The 18,463-nt window shown below is 45.7% G+C and overlaps 1 protein-coding gene across 1 annotated transcript; it reads left to right on the top strand.

The window, feature by feature from the left end:
• The first annotated feature begins 6,741 nt into the window (after positions 1-6,741).
• Positions 6,742-9,104, top strand: LOC103717739 (9-cis-epoxycarotenoid dioxygenase NCED6, chloroplastic-like). The gene has a single exon (XM_008806233.6). The coding sequence runs from the start codon at positions 7,085-7,087 to the stop codon at positions 8,834-8,836; it is 1,752 nt and encodes a 583-aa protein (XP_008804455.5). The 5' UTR covers positions 6,742-7,084; the 3' UTR covers positions 8,837-9,104.
• The last annotated feature ends 9,359 nt before the right edge of the window (positions 9,105-18,463 follow it).

The following is an 18,463-nucleotide window of genomic DNA, read 5'->3' as shown; positions in this document are numbered from 1 at the left end:
GGCGTTGAGGCCTGGCCTTCCGAGGATGGCATTGTAGACCGAGGGAAGGCATATCACGAGGAAGCTCATCCCCACAGTACTTTCGCGGGGGGCGAGCCCGGCTGTGACCAAAAGGTCGATCTCGCCCTCTACTGGGACTGAATCCCCAGTAAATCCAACTAACGGGGCATTCATCCTCCGCAGCTGTTCTTTGGTCATCCCCATTTTACAATATGCACCAAAGTACAAAACATTCGCCGAGCTTTCATTATCAACTAAGATGCGTTTTACATCGAATCTATTTATAATCATGGAGATGACCACGGCATCATCGTGGGGAGTTTCGACTCCCTCTAGGTCGTCGTCTGAAAAGGAGATGGCTTCAGAGGCGCGCAGGCGCTTTGAGGAGGTTTCTTCCTCCGAAGCTTCTCCAGCCGAGGCCCCGCCTTGGATAGTGTTGATGACGCCGGCGATGGGCCTGTTGGCATTCGAGCCTTCAGGCTGTGCTGCTCCTTCGGCTGGCCGCTTCTCTTCATGCCGGCCTTGCACGAATCGATCGAGCACCCCTCGGCGGATGAGTGATCTCATTTCGGAGCTGGTAACACTCCTCGGTATCATGTCCGTGATCCCGGTGGAAGCGGCAATACTTCCGGGGATCACGCCGGATTCTGGTGTCTGGCTTCGGAGGTGGGAGCCGGATGTGATCCCGACTCCCAATCTCCATGAGGATTTCAGTCCGAGGAGCGTTGAGGGGAGTGTATCTTTCATACCTCCCTTCGGGTGCACGGGCCTGCAGTGGGAACTTCGGGCGGAGGGGTGACCTCTGCTGTGGCGGTCCCCTCAACCGGGGTGGACTCTTTGGGCGGGGCGGATTCTTAGCTCGCCGCGGAGACGGGCTTCTGGGCTGGCCGCGCTCCTCGCGGCGTCTCTTCTTGGAGTTCTGCTCGGTTCCGCCCCGCCTAGCTGCCACGGCTTCTTCCGCCTTGGCGTATTTCCGCGCCCGAGCGAACATTTCAGTGAGGTCCGCGGAAAAATTCTTCTCAATCGAGAAGAGGAATCTGTAAGACCGGGCTCAAGTCTTCAGTGCTGACATGGCGATGGACGGGTCAAGCTCCCGGACCTCCCATGTTGCGGCGATGAACCGGTCCAAGTACTCCTTGAAGGATTCTCCCTCCTTTTGTTTAATGTCTAGGAGGGAGTCGAACGTCCGCCGCTGGGGTTGGCTGGCGGCAAAGTTGCCAGCAAATTGTCTGCCAAGCTGCTCGAAGGAAGAGACAGTACTCGGCTTCAGCCCGGTAAACCAAAGTCGGGCTGGCCCTCGGAGTGTCGCCGGAAAAGCTTTGCACATCATAGCCTCCGTGGCTCCTTGTAGGGCCATTAAGACCCGGTAACTTTCCAGGTGGTCAAGGGGATCAGCCTTGCCGTTGTAGGGCTCCACCTGGGGCATCTTGAACTGTAGCGGAACCGGTTCATCTTCAATCTCCGGGGAGAAGGGCGACTTCGTAGTAAACTCAAAATCACCATCACGCCCCGACTTCCTTCCGTGGAGTGCCTGGATTTGGCGCTCCAACTTCTCGACCTTCTTGTCGAGTTCATCATTCTGGAGGATTGCTGCAGCGGTTCGTTCGAGCGCAGGTTGCCCTGGAACCGACTCAGCTTCTGAAGGCTGTGGCCAGCCTCCGTGGTCCCTGGCTGGGTGCTCTCTCCAGAGGGAGGCCCGGACTTGGGAGTCCTGACCTCGAAGGGGAAGTCCGCTTGTAGGAGGCTCCGGTTGAACTGGAGCCGGTGGAGGCGGTGCCGCTGGAATGCCCCTGGGTTGCAAGCTTTGGACGGCGGTAGCCAACGCCTGCACTTGCTGCGCCAGGGCATCAAACTGCTCCGGTCGAACTTGAGGCGCTGACTCGGCCGGAGGTGGTGAGTTCCGAACGGAACGTTCTGGACTTGGTGGAGGACGTCGAGAGGCGTTGGAAGCCCCTTTGCTTCTTAGCTTCATGGCAGCGAACTCGGGCCCTTCCTCTAGCGCCAACTGTTGCTGGAAATTGGACCCGGGGGCCGCCACGAAGCCAGGGGAAGGAGGGGCTCCGCCGCAGGGACAGTGGATGACCGTGCGCCGGCTGGTGGCGTCCTCCTGGAGGGGTGCAAGTCCGCCGTAGGAGCGGTGGTCGATGGCGTGCCGGTGGGTGGCGTCCTCCTGGGGGGCGTAAGTCCTGCAAGAAAACCGGTGGCCGGGCTCCCCGGCGCCGGCCCTCCGATGCTTAAGTCAGAGGGGGGAAATATGTGGAGAGAGCAGGGAAGAGAGTATGTGGAGGAGACAGAGAGAATATTTGGATAAGATCAAGAGGATCAGTTTCCTCAATTGTCTGTGTTGTTTACTTCTCTCCACCTGGTCCAGGAGGATTCTCTCCAGCTTCGGGTTTTTTTCTCCTTTTTCCCTCCAGGTTTCCTTTTATAGGAGGATTTTTATTACCTGGGAGGTGACAGGAGGTTTGTCCTGTTTTGTAATAATTGGGCACGATTTGGCCCATTAATGGCGTGGTGAAAAATAAGGTCGAATCAGACCGGAACCAGGGAGTTGTCACGGTCGATCGGACCTGTTGGAGTGGTTGAACCGCCGGCCGTGGTAGGCCTGGGGTCCGTGGATGGTAAGTGCATTTATTACCGAGTGAACCGGCGGTCAGGGAGAGCCATACGCTTTGATGGTTCAGTGATCCGGAGATCGCCTTGAGCCGTGTTCATTAAATGACTGAGTGCATCGGAGACTCGAGGGGGTCTCATGCATTAATGGCAGGTCGTGCCAAATACCTGCGGAGATCTTATGCCTTGATGGCTTGGAGATAGCGGCAGGTTGTAGTGGAGTTGTCAGGTCCTTCAGGCTTAGAGGGTTAGGCGGAAGTTGAACATTTGGTCCAAGGCAATCGGCTCGGCAGGGGTGCCGAGCCGAGCTGGTCGCCCAATGGGGCGCCCTGTGGCGGGGTTGCTTCATTGTACTTCTGCTCGGCGCCCTTTGGGCGAGCGTCTTTACTTGCGCTCTTTGGTTGGTTTCCTGGTCGGCGCTCTTTAGGCAAGCGCTTTCTCTGGTCGGCGTTCTCTAGCCGGGCATCCTGCTGATCGGCACTCTTCGGTCGAGCGCCTTTCTGGCCGAGCATCCCTACTTGGTCATTTTGGTTGGGCGCCTCTTCTTGGCGCTCTCTCTGGTCGGTGCTCTCTAGCCGAGCACCCTGCTGGTCGGCACTCTTCGGTCGAGCGCCTTTCCGGTTGGCACTCTTTGGCCGAGCGCCTTTCTGGCCGGCGCCCGTTGGCCGAGCGCCTCCGTGACGGTATGACTTGGGGTTTTTCCTCCAACATAAGTGATACTAGAAAGACCTAAAGAATTATTTCTAGATAATCAGTTAAAGAATCATTCTAATAAATAAATGTCATGCCAATAAAATAAAAGCTGCACACTAGCTATTCTAAGTTTTTTTATTGGATATGTCGATCTCCCTAAGCAAAGATGTCTCCTGCCACCTTAGTTCCGCATGACATGGAAATATATGGCCTCAGAATATTGTTAGAAGGAAAATATTGTGAAGCACATGTTAGTGTACGAAGATAGTTTTATCATATTGGCTTAGCATCAAGCATTCCAACAACTCCAAGAGCGAAAGTTTTCCGTTCTTTTTGCTGTAGAGTGTGTATGAATACATAGGGATGGAATCGGGTCGGATCGGACATAATCAGGTCGAGTTAGATATTAAACGGGTCAGAAAAGCATAAACTTGAACTCGACCTATTTATTAAACAGGTAAAAATTACAACCCGAACCTATCATGTTTAATAAACAGATAATCCGACCCGACTCGTTTAACCTGTTTAATAAATAGGTTGATTAAACAGGTCGGATTCAGGTTTATATTTTTCTGATCCGTTTAACCAAACATTACTGTAAATAATCAGAAAGAAAATAGAAGATGCCGACCTTTTCCAAAAGGGGCGCCGTGCTTCCCTCATCCTCCCCATCGGGGAGCTTATCGGCGCTCCTCGGCTTGCTGTCGCCGTCATCCACTGGGGTTCCTTCTGGCAAGAGAGAGAAAGATAGGAGGGTGGGGTTCCTTCTGGCGAGAGAGAGAGAGAGAGAGGTGGGGGGTTGGGGACCTTGGGGTTCTTTTCGACAAGAGAGAGATGTGGAGAGGTTGGGAGGGTTTCGACGGAGAGAGAGAGAAGTGGGGGGTTCGGGACCTTGGGTTCCTTTCGGTAAGAGAGAGATGTCGAGAGGTTGGGGCTTTGGCAAGAGAGAGAGGGTGCCTGTTGGTTTGAAATGAAGAGATTGAGAGAAATACGACTCACAGTTTCTCTTCCCTTCTTTCTAATTTCTCTGTTCCTTTTCTTTCGTCTTGCTCCTCAGCTCCATGGTGGCCGCAAGATTTCTCCTCCACCGCGGCTCCTTCGCCACCGCCCACTGCCTTGTCCTGACCCATCCACTGCTCCCCATTGCCACCTCGTCCATGGCAGTGCGACTGGTCCTGGCGCAGGCCCACTCCTCCCAATCCAAGCCCCCGTCTGCCTAGCCGAAGTGGATGAGGACCTTCTCCATCTACCGCTGGAACCTCGATGATCCCTCCAAGCCCCAACTCCAGAATTACGAGATCAATCTCGCCGATTTCGGCCCCATAGTCCTCGTTGCCCTGATCAAGATCAAGAACAAGGTCGACCCCTCCCTCACCTTCCGCTGCTCCTGTCCTACCTGCTTTGCTTGCCGACACGTCCCATCGCATTAAATCAGCGTAGGTAGCCTACGAGCCTACGCTGGAGGGGGAGGCTTTTATTTGGGCCGAGGCTTGGGCTGGCTTTGTCTGATCCAACCCGATCCATATATTAAACGGGTTAAATGGGTTAAACAAGTCAGATATCCAAAATATATATTCAATCTAATTAATAAATGAGTTAAATGGGTCAACATGTTTACGACCTGAACCTATTTAGGCCAAACCCAAACCTGTTGATGGCGGGTCGAATACGAGTCGAATTGGCGGGTCGGGTCATATTTTGCCATCCCTATGAATACAGGCACACCATATAATACCTGAACCTAACTTTTTTATGAGGCAGACTAAAAATTCAGACTCAAATATGATCATTCATTAAATAGTTAATCTGATCCGAGTTAAATCAAGTTAAAGGTTAAGTTGACACACTTGCCACCCGAGGCTTCCCCTCAACTCCTGATGCAGCTGCCAACTTTTGGCAAAGTAATCCCATGGGGCGCCCGAGTTTCGTGCACCCTGTGTTTTCTTTCTTTCTTCTTCTTTTTTTTTTTTTTGATAATGATATTGAGAGTATTTGCCAATCTGATCCTAGGACAAATTGAAGTTTCTAATCTCAATATGGTCTGAAGTAATTTATCTCGATATTTGACAAAATGCAATTCCGCTTTAATTATGCAATAAAAAAGTGCCACATATCCTATTAAAGACTGTTAGAAGATTAATGCTCATTAGTAACATGGCTGTAATCGCCAGCGCTTACATAAGCCCGGCCCTAATTATATGATCGACATACTTATCATCATGCGGAAAGCTGTTACTATACAGTTATTGCACGACGAGCTGTTATCGTGCTGTCATTCTTGCCACATTAATTTTGGTAATGAGCATTGTTGTGGGAATAAATGGGCCTGGACTTAGTCCCACATCGACTAAATAGCGGGGAGGTATGTTCCTTAAATGGAGGAAGGCTACCCCTTTCTCTTTAAAGACATCTTTTACGGGGCAAAACCATGTGTTGGGAAGAGACTATAAAACTCCCTTCAAAGTGAACAGTACCTCTGAGGAGAAGCAGTCGCTTCCGCTGTTTAGATCGGTGGAGGTAAGGTCGGAAGACGGTAGATTCCTCCGTAGCACTGGATGTGCGGGCCGAAGGCCGATCTTTCTTGATCTCATCGGGCACCAACCCATCCCCTAAACTGAAAAAACCAAAAAAATTTTGGATAACTTTTTCTTCCGACTCTATTTTTTCCTCTTTTTTCACTGCTTCCTCCTAATTCGACTAACTTGAGCACCGAGTTTTCTATCAGGAAAGCTCAGGTCAGATCAGATTTTGATCCAGTCATGCTCCGACATCTTCACCATCCATTAGCTTGTAGCTTTTTATTTTGGATCTCAGCCGGTTTTAATATTATTTCGGGGGTCGGTCGATGTTAGCTTGTAGTTACTGAATTAGTGATATTAGCGATATAAACATGTCCATCCTGAACCATCACCACCATCCATCCAGTGATCATCGGTGCTTGATTGCTGGGACCCGCCTGACAAGGAGCTGATGGTATATGTTAAAAGAGACCAGGGCGGTCCCGTCCAGACCGAAGCCTCGGGCAGCGCCCACTTGTCACCGTGACGTGGCTCTCTCCAGCGGCCGCCACGGGCCCGCTGCCCGGCTGTCGACACCTGGGCCTCCGAACGGGGAGCTATGAAAGGAACAGGGCCCGGGCAAAACAAGCGGCTCGGAAACCGGAGGCGGTCGGTCGGCTTCGAAGCCCCGCGCGGGCTTCCGGGAAGGGTAGGGGCTCCCGCGACGAATGCACCGTTGGATTATGCACCACACAGATCTGAAAGCACTCCGAACCCCATCAATCATTCGTCTGAACGGATGCCGAGGCGATTAACGGTGGATTCGCGCGAAGGAAGATTAATTCTTAAAGCCCCCCGCGGAACGGACTCGACCCCTCTCCTCCGTCACTACCGAGACGTCGTCTCCCACAACCACCCCCCACCGTCCCAGCACACTCCCCTACTCCCCCGTGCCGCCACGTGACCCTCTCCCTCCCTCACACGCGGGCGCGCGCGCGGGCGGTCGCACAATTCGACCATTCCTCTACCTTCGTTAAGCCACGTTTCATCACCGTACCTCATGCAAGCTGGAATCCCTACCCCCGCAGTTCGCCCTTTCCGTAAATAAATACTGGTAGCACCCTGACAACCTAAGCTATACACAGTACTAACAGTAGCACTATTAGCTAGCGTCAGCTCTCTCCGCGAACGCTACCTTTCTCTTCCATCCAAGGCTCGGAACTCACTCCACTTCCACTAACCCTATCTTTTCGCCTCCTGCTAACAGAGCAGCTCCAAACATGCTATCTTCTTCACCTGCTGCTACAACTCCAACATGCAAGATTGTTATCTCTGCGAATAAGAAGACCGTTCCTGGAGAGCTGATCACCACGAGGTCTGCCAAGCCAACGGTACCACCTCCTTTGGAAAGGCCAAAACCTCTACCTTTGCCTCCACCTCCAGTGACTACTACTAGCTCTCCTCCGCTGAAGCCTGTACAAAAGCTTATAGCTTCTGCCCTTGATGCAATAGAGAGCAATTTCGTCGTAGAATTGGAGAAGAAGGGCCCTCTCCCGAGGTCTGCTGACCCCGCCGTCCAAATCTCCGGCAATTTCGCTCCGGTGCCGGAGTCGCCACCTCGGTACGGGCTTGAAGTGGTTGGCCGTATACCTTCGGAGCTTTATGGTGTCTACCTCCGCAATGGGGCCAACCCGATGTTCCCGCCTTCCGGCGGGCACCACCTCTTCGACGGCGACGGCATGATTCATGCAGTCACCCTTTTGGGCCCCGACAAGGCGTCGTACGCCTGCCGGTTCACCCGCACGAGCCGGCTCTCTCAGGAGGCGGCTCTCGGGCGCGCCGTCTTTCCCAAGGCCATCGGCGAGCTCCATGGCCACTCGGGGATCGGCCGGCTTCTGTTATTCTACCTCCGAGCCGCCGCCGGGATCGTGGACCCCACATGGGGCATCGGCGTGGCCAACGCCGGCCTGGTGTACTTCGGCGGCCGCCTCCTCGCCATGTCGGAGGACGACATGCCGTACCACGTCCGCCTCACCCCCGGCGGCGACCTCGAGACCGTCGGGCGGTTCGACTTCGCCGGCCAGCTTGATTCGCCGATGATCGCCCATCCGAAGATCGACCCGGCGACCGGCGAGCTCTACGCCCTCAGCTACAACATCATCCGCAAGCCCTTCCTCAAGTACTTTCGGGTGGACCATGTTACCGGTGCAAAGTCGCCCGACGTCGCGATCACCCTCCGACAGCCGACCATGATCCACGACTTCGCGATCACGGAGAATTACGCCGTAATTCCCGATCAGCAGGTCGTGTTCGAGCTATGCAGGATGTTGCACGGCGAATCGCCGGTCCGGTGCGACCACCGGAAGACACCAAGGTTCGGCGTACTGCCCAAGTACGACACGGATGAGTCGAACATCCAGTGGATCGACGTGCCTGACTGCTTCTGCTTCCACTTATGGAACGCATGGGAAGAGCAATCTAGAGACGGGAAACGGATGGTGGTGATCATCGGATCATGCATGTCGCCGCCGGATACGATTTTCTCGGACAGGGAGGAGCCAATGCGGAGCGTGCTGTCGGAGATCCGGTTAAACCTGGAGACCGGGGAGTCGAGCCGGAGGGAGATCGCGCCCGGTGTGAACCTGGAGGCGGGCCAGGTAAACCGAAACCGGCTCGGGAGGAGAACCCGGTTCGCTTACCTGGCGATAGCGGAACCGTGGCCGAGATGCTGCGGGGTGGCGAAGGTGGACCTGGAAACCGGGGATGTGAGGCGGTTCGAGTACGGGGAGGGACGGTTCGGGGGCGAGCCGACGTTTGTTCAGGTCCGGTCGAGGGGCGAGCAGGAGGAGGACGAGGGGTACGTGGTGGGGTTCGTGCGGGACGAGGGGAAGGAGGAGTCGGAGCTGGTGATCGTAAACGGAAAGAACATGGAGCAGGAGGCGGCGGTGAGGTTGCCGTCGAGGGTGCCGTACGGTTTCCACGGCACTTTCGTGAGGTCGACGGAGCTCCTTCGGCAGCGAGTGGCCTCGTGATTACGTGCAGCTGAAGGGTAGTACGGTTCAGGGAAAACCGCTTTGCATAACATAGGAATAAACCGGGTTTTGTTTTATCTTTATCGTGAGATTATAGATAAGAATGGTCGACGGAGACAATGTGGGCCCGGGACAGTGTCAGTCCGTTTGGTGTCCGTGTTTAGGTACTCTTCCCGCATGTACGTTTTGCCTCACGTGGTTGTTAATGTTTTTTTTTTTTTGGGCTTGATAAGAAACGTACTAGTTAATTAATTTTGCTTTGCCGACATGTCTTTCCTTGCTTGAGAACTTTTTTTTTTCTTTTTATTATAAAAAAAATATGTATTTTTTATTAGGAGATTAGAGATCATATCCTGATTTTGTTTTATTTCGTGTCCAAATATTTCGGAGCGCAACGATCTCAAATCTGGAGACGCGACAACCTACGGAGAAGTATTTCCTGCAGCAAGTTTTTTTTTATTCTATCTATCCAACATAGTAGGGGGTGTCGAGGCAGCTACAGCGCTCATGTATTTTTAATGATATTTTGCAGAATAAAAAAATCCAGAAGCCACGCATCCACTTGGTAAGAGAGAGAATTGTTACTTCTAAAAAATTCTCTGGCACTCTGGTGTTTGAATATATATAAGAATTGTTTTCAACCACAACCTTAATGTGTATCAGACTCTTATGTTGGCATTCTTGTTCTTCTTTTTCTAATCATGGTTGATCCAGGGACTTTTAGTTGTTTCTCTTGGGATAGATGACATGGGAGAGGGGACTTGGTTTATATTCTTAGTAGGGTAAAATTTGCAGTCAAATTCATAGATGTTTTTGATGAAGATATTCATCTTGATAGTTTGTGAGGGGAGTATGGCGAGAGATTAGTGTATGCTGTTGATCTGTTCTCTAACAACACGGTACCAATGGCAGTTGTACAATGTAAATTACCTCCACAGCAGGAGCTTTTCTGAAGCATCTTTCTGATGGGCCCTTAGGGTCTTATTTAAACTTAGTATGCTTGTTTTCTGGGAAAAGAGGCATGTCGGCAACTAATAAAAGGTGGAGTTCAATGCCAAGTCTTTGTATAACCAACCACTCTCCAACTTTATGGGCAGGCTAATAGAGATATATAGAACTATTTTGCTCCGATAAATTATTAGGTAGACCAGGTCTAAAATAAGATCATCCCACTGCATGTTGCTATCACACATGAAAAGAAGAAAGAGAAGAAGAAAGGGATCGATTTTATCCTAGATCTATGGTGGACCTGGTCCGTCCGATAATTTCTCATAGGGCTCTACAATAACATTTATTTGTGGTGCTATCTAATGATTGGGGTCGCAAAAATGACAAATGGTTTGGACTGGGCTTTGTCGGGATGACTATTATAATAGCGACCTCCTACATTAGTGGATTTGTCATTACTTCATCTAAAAGTATGATTCTACAACCAATTAGAAAACTAGATATTTTTTAGGTAGAAGGGCATGCCAGCTGGTTTTCTAACTTTATTATAGGTTATGCAAAATGAAGAACCTAGCTTCTATTCCACTTTCTTAGCTTGAAAAGAACAATAGATGGGGAGTGTGAGCATAGGCATGCCATGCTAGCCTCTCCATAGATTACACCTAATACTCTTTCTTTAAAATTGGATTTAGTCTTTCAACTTGGTTGTAGTTTCTCCGTCAGCTCTTTTTTTTCAGCTTAAAAGATGATTTTTTTTAAAGCATGTGTTAATCCGGCAAATGGGTTAGCTAATCCTAGATCCAATGAGGATTTCAGTGCCTCTCAAGACATTCACCCCTATGTAGCTCTTCTAATTAGTGCTGATAGTTTAGGTTGCTGTTATGTTAGATTTTGATCCTTCTTTTTTTTAATACCTTGATGTCCTACCTCCCTTGAACCCAAAAAGAAAATGCGTTGACCAGGATATTTCTCTTGTAATGTCACTGTAGAAGCTGTACCTTTCTTGTCTCTCCCCGGCTTTCTTGAAATTGCATGGAGAGACTTCTATTTTGGAACCAATTCACCATATATCATTATTAAGCCCAATAGGTCACAGCTCAAAACTCTAAATCTAATGTAACTTTATTATCATTGAGCAAATGAAATTTATTATACCCCTCAATCCTTGGGTGCATTCCCATTCAAGAATGAGTCAAAGCAAAATCTTCAATCTAATCAACCCAATTGTGTGTACAAGCATACTAGAATTATATTTGGGAGCAAGAGATCCTTAACTATCTGCGCTATTAGTACTCATCAAAGAATGGAACTTAGAACCTCTAGTTATCAAGCAAAGGGCATGACAATGAGAATAAGCCCCAATTCACCATGCGTATAATTAATTGATATATAGGAACAACCATGCTTATTTTTTTTTTCTTCCCCCAGATGGTTACATTAGATAGCGAGACAAAATTTTATAGTTGGAATCATGCAATTCCACCCACCATTTAATCAAAATTCATAGAAATTAAGCTTGACACAAAATGCCTAGAAGAGAGTGACTACTAGAACTTTATGGTTTGGTTGTCAACACAAATGAATCTAATGAAAGCCTCATTTAAAATTGTCAATAAAGTTTGCCTATGTGACCAACCAAATTGAGAACATTTTTTTCTTCCCCTGGACTTCGAAGCCGTGCAATTGCACCAAATATTTAATCAAAATCATAGAAATTAAGCTTGAGGCAAAACTCCTAGGAAAGAGTGACCACGAGAACTTTTATGGCTTGATTGTCAACAAAGGTGAGCCCACATACAAATTCGTCAATAAAGTCTGCCTGCATAGCCTAGTAAATTGAGGGACGATCAACTTATGGTCAGTCCTAATGGACCCATACTGCAGTATATACACTATGAGCCGGATCCGCTCTGTTACTAACTATAATGACATAGAATTTTTTTTCAAAAAAACTTGTCGGAAGATATTATTTAAATTTTTATATAAATTTTCAAAATCTACTTAAATACATAGCTAACGTGAGACTAAATATACGTCGACATCGTTCTTGCAATGCCTTTACAACCTCAAAATCTCATGCCTTTCGGTTCAGATCCCTCAACCAATGTTTCAGGACGCGAGTGAAAAGGCTGTCAATAATGCTGCCATCTTTGTCGGGTTATATCATCTAGCATACAACAAACATGCAGTGGCCAAAACAACCTCATAAGAAATTCAAAGACAGCCAGGGAAGTGCAAAGGCATTGAGACAAAGTTGGCCAAATGGCACACCAAGTTGCCATGGCTGGTCTCCACGAGTTAGGCTTCGTGCGCCCGACAAAGATGCCATCCACTCGCGTTGAGGATAATTCATAACCTCTAAGGTTCTCTCATCCCAATTTCAAATAATATGTCAACTATTTGTGTCGGAATTGGAGTATCCGACAACGGACACGAGACGCTATGGCCTGAATAAGTAAATTGAGGATAAGTGGTTGATAACTCAATGAGCATGGCATTCAAGGATAAAGGGGGATAAAAGAAAATATGATTTTTTTTCATTGGTTGTTTGGGTAATTAATCAACCTTTATTTCCATCTCAAGATTTGTTAAAATATTTGCAGAAGAAGTGGAAAATAAGAGAAAAAAATGAGAGAAAAGTGATTTTATTTTTCTGTTCAATCATATTTAGTATATCTCAAGGGATATATATACTTATGTACAGACTCCATACAAAAAAAATAATAGAAAATATTACTGACTAATGCAAGTTGTTATGTGATTCATAAAATCATTTTAGTAAGATCATATTAATAAAAAAAATAATATAGATTGGTACAGAATCACACTAACAAAAAAAATATTATTGGCGATGTAGGTTGTTACATAATTTCTAAAATTATGCTAATATCCCTTCTCAAATTCAAGATAGTACTATAGATTCCAACTTGAGTTTGGAAACTGGATCACGAATGTATTGAAAAACTGACGTACTGGATGAAAATCTGGAGAGTAGCTCAGAAACTGACATGACAGACTAAGAGCCGACATAGCATCTTAGAGACTAACATGGTAGTAGATCAAAAGCTGACGCGACAGCATAGAGCATGATGTGGTAGAATACGACCTATTATAGCAACTCAAAAGCTGATGTAGCAGATTAGGAGTTGACATAACAACTTAAAAGCTGATATGGCAGACTGCTGTGCCTAACTAACGCGACAGACTGACATGTCTGATGATGTGGTAACAAGAAAGCACATAGAAGATGACCGTTGCAGCGAGATGGAGCTCGGAGAGAAGGCAGTTGAAAGTCGACGATCCTTGTAGACGGAGGTACCACTGAAGAGGAGCAATTGGCTTCGAACTAGAGGGTGAAGGAGCTGAAAGGAATAAATAAAATTGGACATGGAGAGAATGGGGCCGAGTGATGGTGAGGAGAGACAACCAAAGATCTGAAGCTGATAAGAAAAACGGTGGAGAAGAGTTTTAGATCCATAGAAAACAAAGAATCTTTGGGTAATAATCTATCAGAAATAGAGGATGTGCAGATCTACTAATGAGATTAATACTGATTCATCAGAAAATAGCAGATTTGCGGATCCACCTAAAAATAGAGAATTTTTAGATGTTGATTCACTTAGGAAAAGAGATTGATAAATCGGCAATGGAGGTTTCAAAGCTTCTAAACATGACAATGACGACCATAGCAAAGGCGGAAGAGATGCTGGCGACAGATTAGGTAATCAGCTCCTAGTCTATCATATCAACTTTTGAGCTACTACTCTAGCTCTTAATCTAGTCCACCAGTTTTTCATTATATCTGTGATTCAATTTCCAAACTCAAGTTGGCACCTATAGTACCATCTTGAGTTTGAAGGGGGATGCTAATATAATTCTAGGAATCATGTAACATCATGAATCGCCCATAATATTTTTTTTTATTTAATAATATTTTTTATTATTAGTGTGATTCTATATTAGCTTATATTATATTTCTTGTATAGAGTCTCATACAAGTATATATAATCCCTGAGATGTATCGAATATGATGGAACAAAGAAATAAAATTATTATTTTTTCTTTTTTTCTCTTATTTTTTTCTTCTTTTGCAAATATTTTAACAAGATTTTCCTATACCATAATACAAGCAAAATCATATCGACTATATATATCTGTGCTACAAGATTAATATGCCCTTGTCCTCTTGTTATCTTTTGCTAACAAAAGGGTCATTTCACTCATTTTCATATAATTCGGGGGATAAGAAACGGGGATTGGTTCCATGGCACCCAAGGAATTACCGATCCCCATTTATCTCAGGCTCGACTGAATTGTCGAGAATTAGTGATTCACCTACCGATCCCTGGTTATCCCAGGCTCGACTGAATTGTCCCTCAAATAACATGGTACATCATTCTGTCTCCATTTTCCATTAGAAGGCATATTCTATTTTCTAACTCCATGCACTTCGCATAAACAATAACAGGTTTTTTCTTGGAAAAGAAGAAGACGAGGCAGAAGAAGAAGAAGGAGAAAAACAGGATACGAGATATATACCTCAATGGAATACTGGAGATTCTATGAAGTCATGGTGTAGCAGGAGTTGTGAGTTCTGAGTGCCCAATTACTGCCACTGGACGCAAACGTTACAAGGCGATCTGAAAGAAGCGTGATCCATTCTGCAACTACCAGGAGTGAACCCGTAAATAAATAAATAAACAATATAAGATATATATTTTCAGGAAGTATATCCATAAATTCTTTGGTAAAACTTTTCTCCGAGAACTTCAAAATTATCTAAACGTACGAGAAAGGAAAAACACAAGCAAAATCCACAAACTTTTGGTCAACAAATGCAGCCTTCTGTCACTCTGTACGCCCAACAGCAAGTGGACGCCCAGTTCGACAGTCTCGTTCGTGGATGTGGACTTTGTCCGCGATGGTTCCTACCCTCTCTCACACTCAGTACAATGGCTACTCGTACTGTTTTAATATAAGTGCAATGTATAAAACTGAGAGAAAGAAAACGACGTAAAGATAAAATGGCAGCTATAAAATATGTCCAAAAATTTTTTCTCAAATGGTGAGCTATGAAAAAGGCGATCTAGATTTTATCAAAAAAATAGAAGCGATCCAGTCTGCAGTTCTATTCATCTTCTGAAATATATGAACAACGTGAAATGCGGCAGAATTTCTAGATCGTACATTAATAAGATGACATAAAGCAGGCAACTGCAAGCGTCCAATGGGTGGTCCCATCAGAGTGCGATATCAAGGGGACCGTAATAATCCTGTGGGCGGCAAAACTCCAAAGATTGCACCCACCCTGGGGCACAAACCTCTTCGCTGATGGAAGAGTGGGGAAACCTCTCCTCCTCCTGCTTGTGGGCGGCAGCGCTGCCGACGTCCGCGGGGTCCACCAAGGCCGTCAAGTCCGTGTGCCTACGGCTTTAATCAGACGGTCGTTAGTTTCACAGGTGGGGCGTTCCGATTGGCTGGGAAGGGTCTTTGTGGTGGTGCTGTTTGATTCCACAGTTGGACGTACGGGGACCAAGATTGACTCCCGAGAGCTCTGTGATGAGGAGCAATGTACATAGGTCACGCTGTTCCACTTTCCCCCGCTTCTTTTGGAAGCGATTGGGTCCGGTGGTAGTGGAGAACGCTTTACCGTGTGCAGGTGTTCCCACTTGCAGTGCGTCGCGGGGGACACGGGGGTTTGCATGGTGGACCCACTTGGTGGAGGCCAGCACACGTTGGTGGTTGTGATGGAACCTGTGATGGAACCAAGTCGTCTAGAAGTTTGCCTATGGTAGGCCCCACGTGCTGACGTGTCTACAGATCCTGCGGGCTCGGTGCTTGAATTTCTGAAAGCTTCTAACATATATCTATATATTAATATAAATGTTAAATAATTATATAAAATCAAAAAATTTAAATAATATCTTTCAACTAACTTAAAAAGTACAAAATTTTAAAAATTTTATTAATGATACTGGAGGTGAATAGCTACGTACCTAATTCAGCAAAGTTCATTCAGAATATTGTGTGAGTTATTCTGTCTCTCTGAAATTATTTTAAGGATTGCATGCCGAGTAACTTTGCTTGTATTAGGATGTTTGGCAAATGGGCGGTTGATTGTTTTCGCCCAATGATTGCCTGTCTAGGCTTGTATCTTTTCATATTGGAAGATTATCAAATAAGGGAAACATCAAGTTGGTTTAACTGCCATTTGATGACAAGGGCCGACCATGTTGCTGAACCCTAATTCCTCGTGAGAATTTATGCAGAATTTTATCATTAGCTATACACATTTGTTCATTGTTTCACACAAGCTTGTACGCATGCCAGTGACCGAAGTCTAGATGACCATTAGAATCAGAGGCCAAGGAATGGTCAATGGGCCCTAATTATCCCAAAGCATTCCTCTGATGAATAATTAAGTTCCTTCAGCATCCCAATCCTTATCTCCATTACAAGATTAAAAACCTTCTTCGACTACTTGAGCCTGACCAATGCCTGCACGATGAGACCCCATGAATCAGGAATAGGTTCCAAATTAGGACCCAACCTCCAAGAGACTAGCATCGATCTAACTACATGGGACCCGATCTGATTGCACCACCTATAAGAACTTGCTTCGAGCCGATAACAGTAGCTAGTGGACCGACGGAGTCTCTAATGATACCGCCGGATCCTGCTGAGTCGCATGGAGCCATCGAAATTAACCTTAACTATGCAATGAGGAGGAGGTGTGCAGGAAATTGGTATAGAACGAGGAATGTGATGGCTCAGCTTTGAGCCAGATGGAATACCCCAGGGCTAATCTGAAGTAGTAGAGATTCATTCTGATGTAGAGTGCAGATACCAGGTTTGAGACGAAGAGCAGACTCAGCAATATAAACAGAAAAGATGTGCAGTACAAGCCTTGACCTAAACCCACCAAGAGATGGGCCAGAATTTGGTTTACATGAACCGTAGCTACAAAGCCCTTGGGTGAAACTCGAATTTAACCTAAGATAATGTGTTCATAATATCTATAATTGGTATATTATTAGCATGGTAACAAAATGGTACTTTACATTGTTTCATAGTTCATATTGGTTGGGTTGGCTTGTGTAGATGTGAATCACTAGTTTTACGCTCCTGTTCCTTATTTGTCAGCGTTTGACTTCTGTTTGACGGCTCTGACCATTTCAAACAACCTTTTTTTATTTATTGAAACGACACATAATTCTTCATCAACTAAATTTTTTTAAATAATTCAGATATATTATCTTATAGTGCAGGTGGGACGACGGGTAAAAAAAAAAGTAATCAAAGGTCGAATTGGGCCTGATGATGACAAAAAAAATCACTATTTTACATCAAATCAAAGATTAGAAACAAAAGTAATACAAAATATGCTGGTAGATGGACTTTTGCAGACACATTTTTGAGAAAAAAATTGTGTTAGTTATAAACAATTTGAATTGATTTTGGTTTTACCAGCTAAGATTTAGAATAAAACAAATCAAGTGATATAGAAAAAATGATAATGAGAGAGAGAGAGAGAGAGAGAGAGAGAGAGAGAGAGAGAGAGAGAGAGAGAGAGACTATATTTAAATCTGAATGAAATTTTTATAATCTTATCTAGTAAGGAAAACATATAGTTTGAATAATCTTTATAATGTGAAGTTTTAGTAATGGGATTACTTAATTTTCACCAAGGACAAATTTGACAAACACAGAAAAATGTATGCCCCAAACCCTTGACACGGATTCCGAGCACATGCCACTAAGGCAAGTTGAAGCCAATAAAAGAGATTTTACTATGCAAACAGACATACTAAGATGTCCCTCTCTTAATTTAATCATGAATTTTGATTTTGTCGAGGTCATGAATATGTAAAATAGTTTTGCATAGCTAGCTAGTTTACATGACCAATTATTCGAAACTAGAAAAATGCACTGTTTAGACTTCAATTGCGATGAATTTATGATCCTAAATTTCTTTAAATCAATCAAAAACATAACTATTTATTTAAACCATCTCTATAAAATAATTCAAGTTCAATCTTTGTATAAAAGTACAGTATCGCATATCTTAGTGAGTGGTGCCAAGCCAAAGCATGAGAAATAATGATACATAAGAGCCAGTGTGACACAAGGCCAAAGCCACAGATAGCCTCTCATTCTCAAGTCCCACTAAAAAATAATATTAGGCCAAATAATTTTTTTTTAACTAAAGCGCTTCAAAGTCGGGACAAATAAATCCTATCATTTTAAATGCAAGATCATCCACAATATACTTAAGACATAAATCCAAGACCATAAATCATGGCAAACCAAGCTGATTTCCTCTTCAGAGCTCTCTTCCAGGAACTGCAACCTGGAGCAAAGAGTGCAGAAAGGCAGCCCCATCCAAAGGAGGAGCACATACACTGCTAAATAATAGAAAAAGAGCACAACATTTGATAGAAATCATTCTGCCAGAAATGCTGGCATCTGCTTCTGCATATTTTGTTCGCACCTATTCAGCCTTGATAAGACCTTGTTCTGCAAGATCCATAACCAAAGTCTATCGAGCCTTCGGTCGCACATACATACTTCGTTATGAGCATGAAGTTTAGGACATTTCCAATGTACATTTAACAAATAAGAATGACATAATTGGATCCTCAAGTCAGGAGGAAAGCGAAAAAAAAAAAAAAAACAATA

This window comes from Phoenix dactylifera, chromosome 3, assembly GCF_051530095.1.
Source record: "Phoenix dactylifera cultivar Ajwa chromosome 3, Ajwa_hap1_PhDact_Kaust_v1.1, whole genome shotgun sequence".
Taxonomy (NCBI): domain Eukaryota; kingdom Viridiplantae; phylum Streptophyta; class Magnoliopsida; order Arecales; family Arecaceae; genus Phoenix; species Phoenix dactylifera.
Note: the sequence above shows the minus strand (reverse complement) of the source record. Positions and strands in the feature narration are given on the sequence as shown.

Excerpts from the sequence above, each read along its gene's own strand:
- LOC103717739 (XM_008806233.6), top strand. The coding sequence starts at position 7,085 with ATGCTATCTTCTTCACCTGCTGCTACAACTCCAACATGCAAGATTGTT.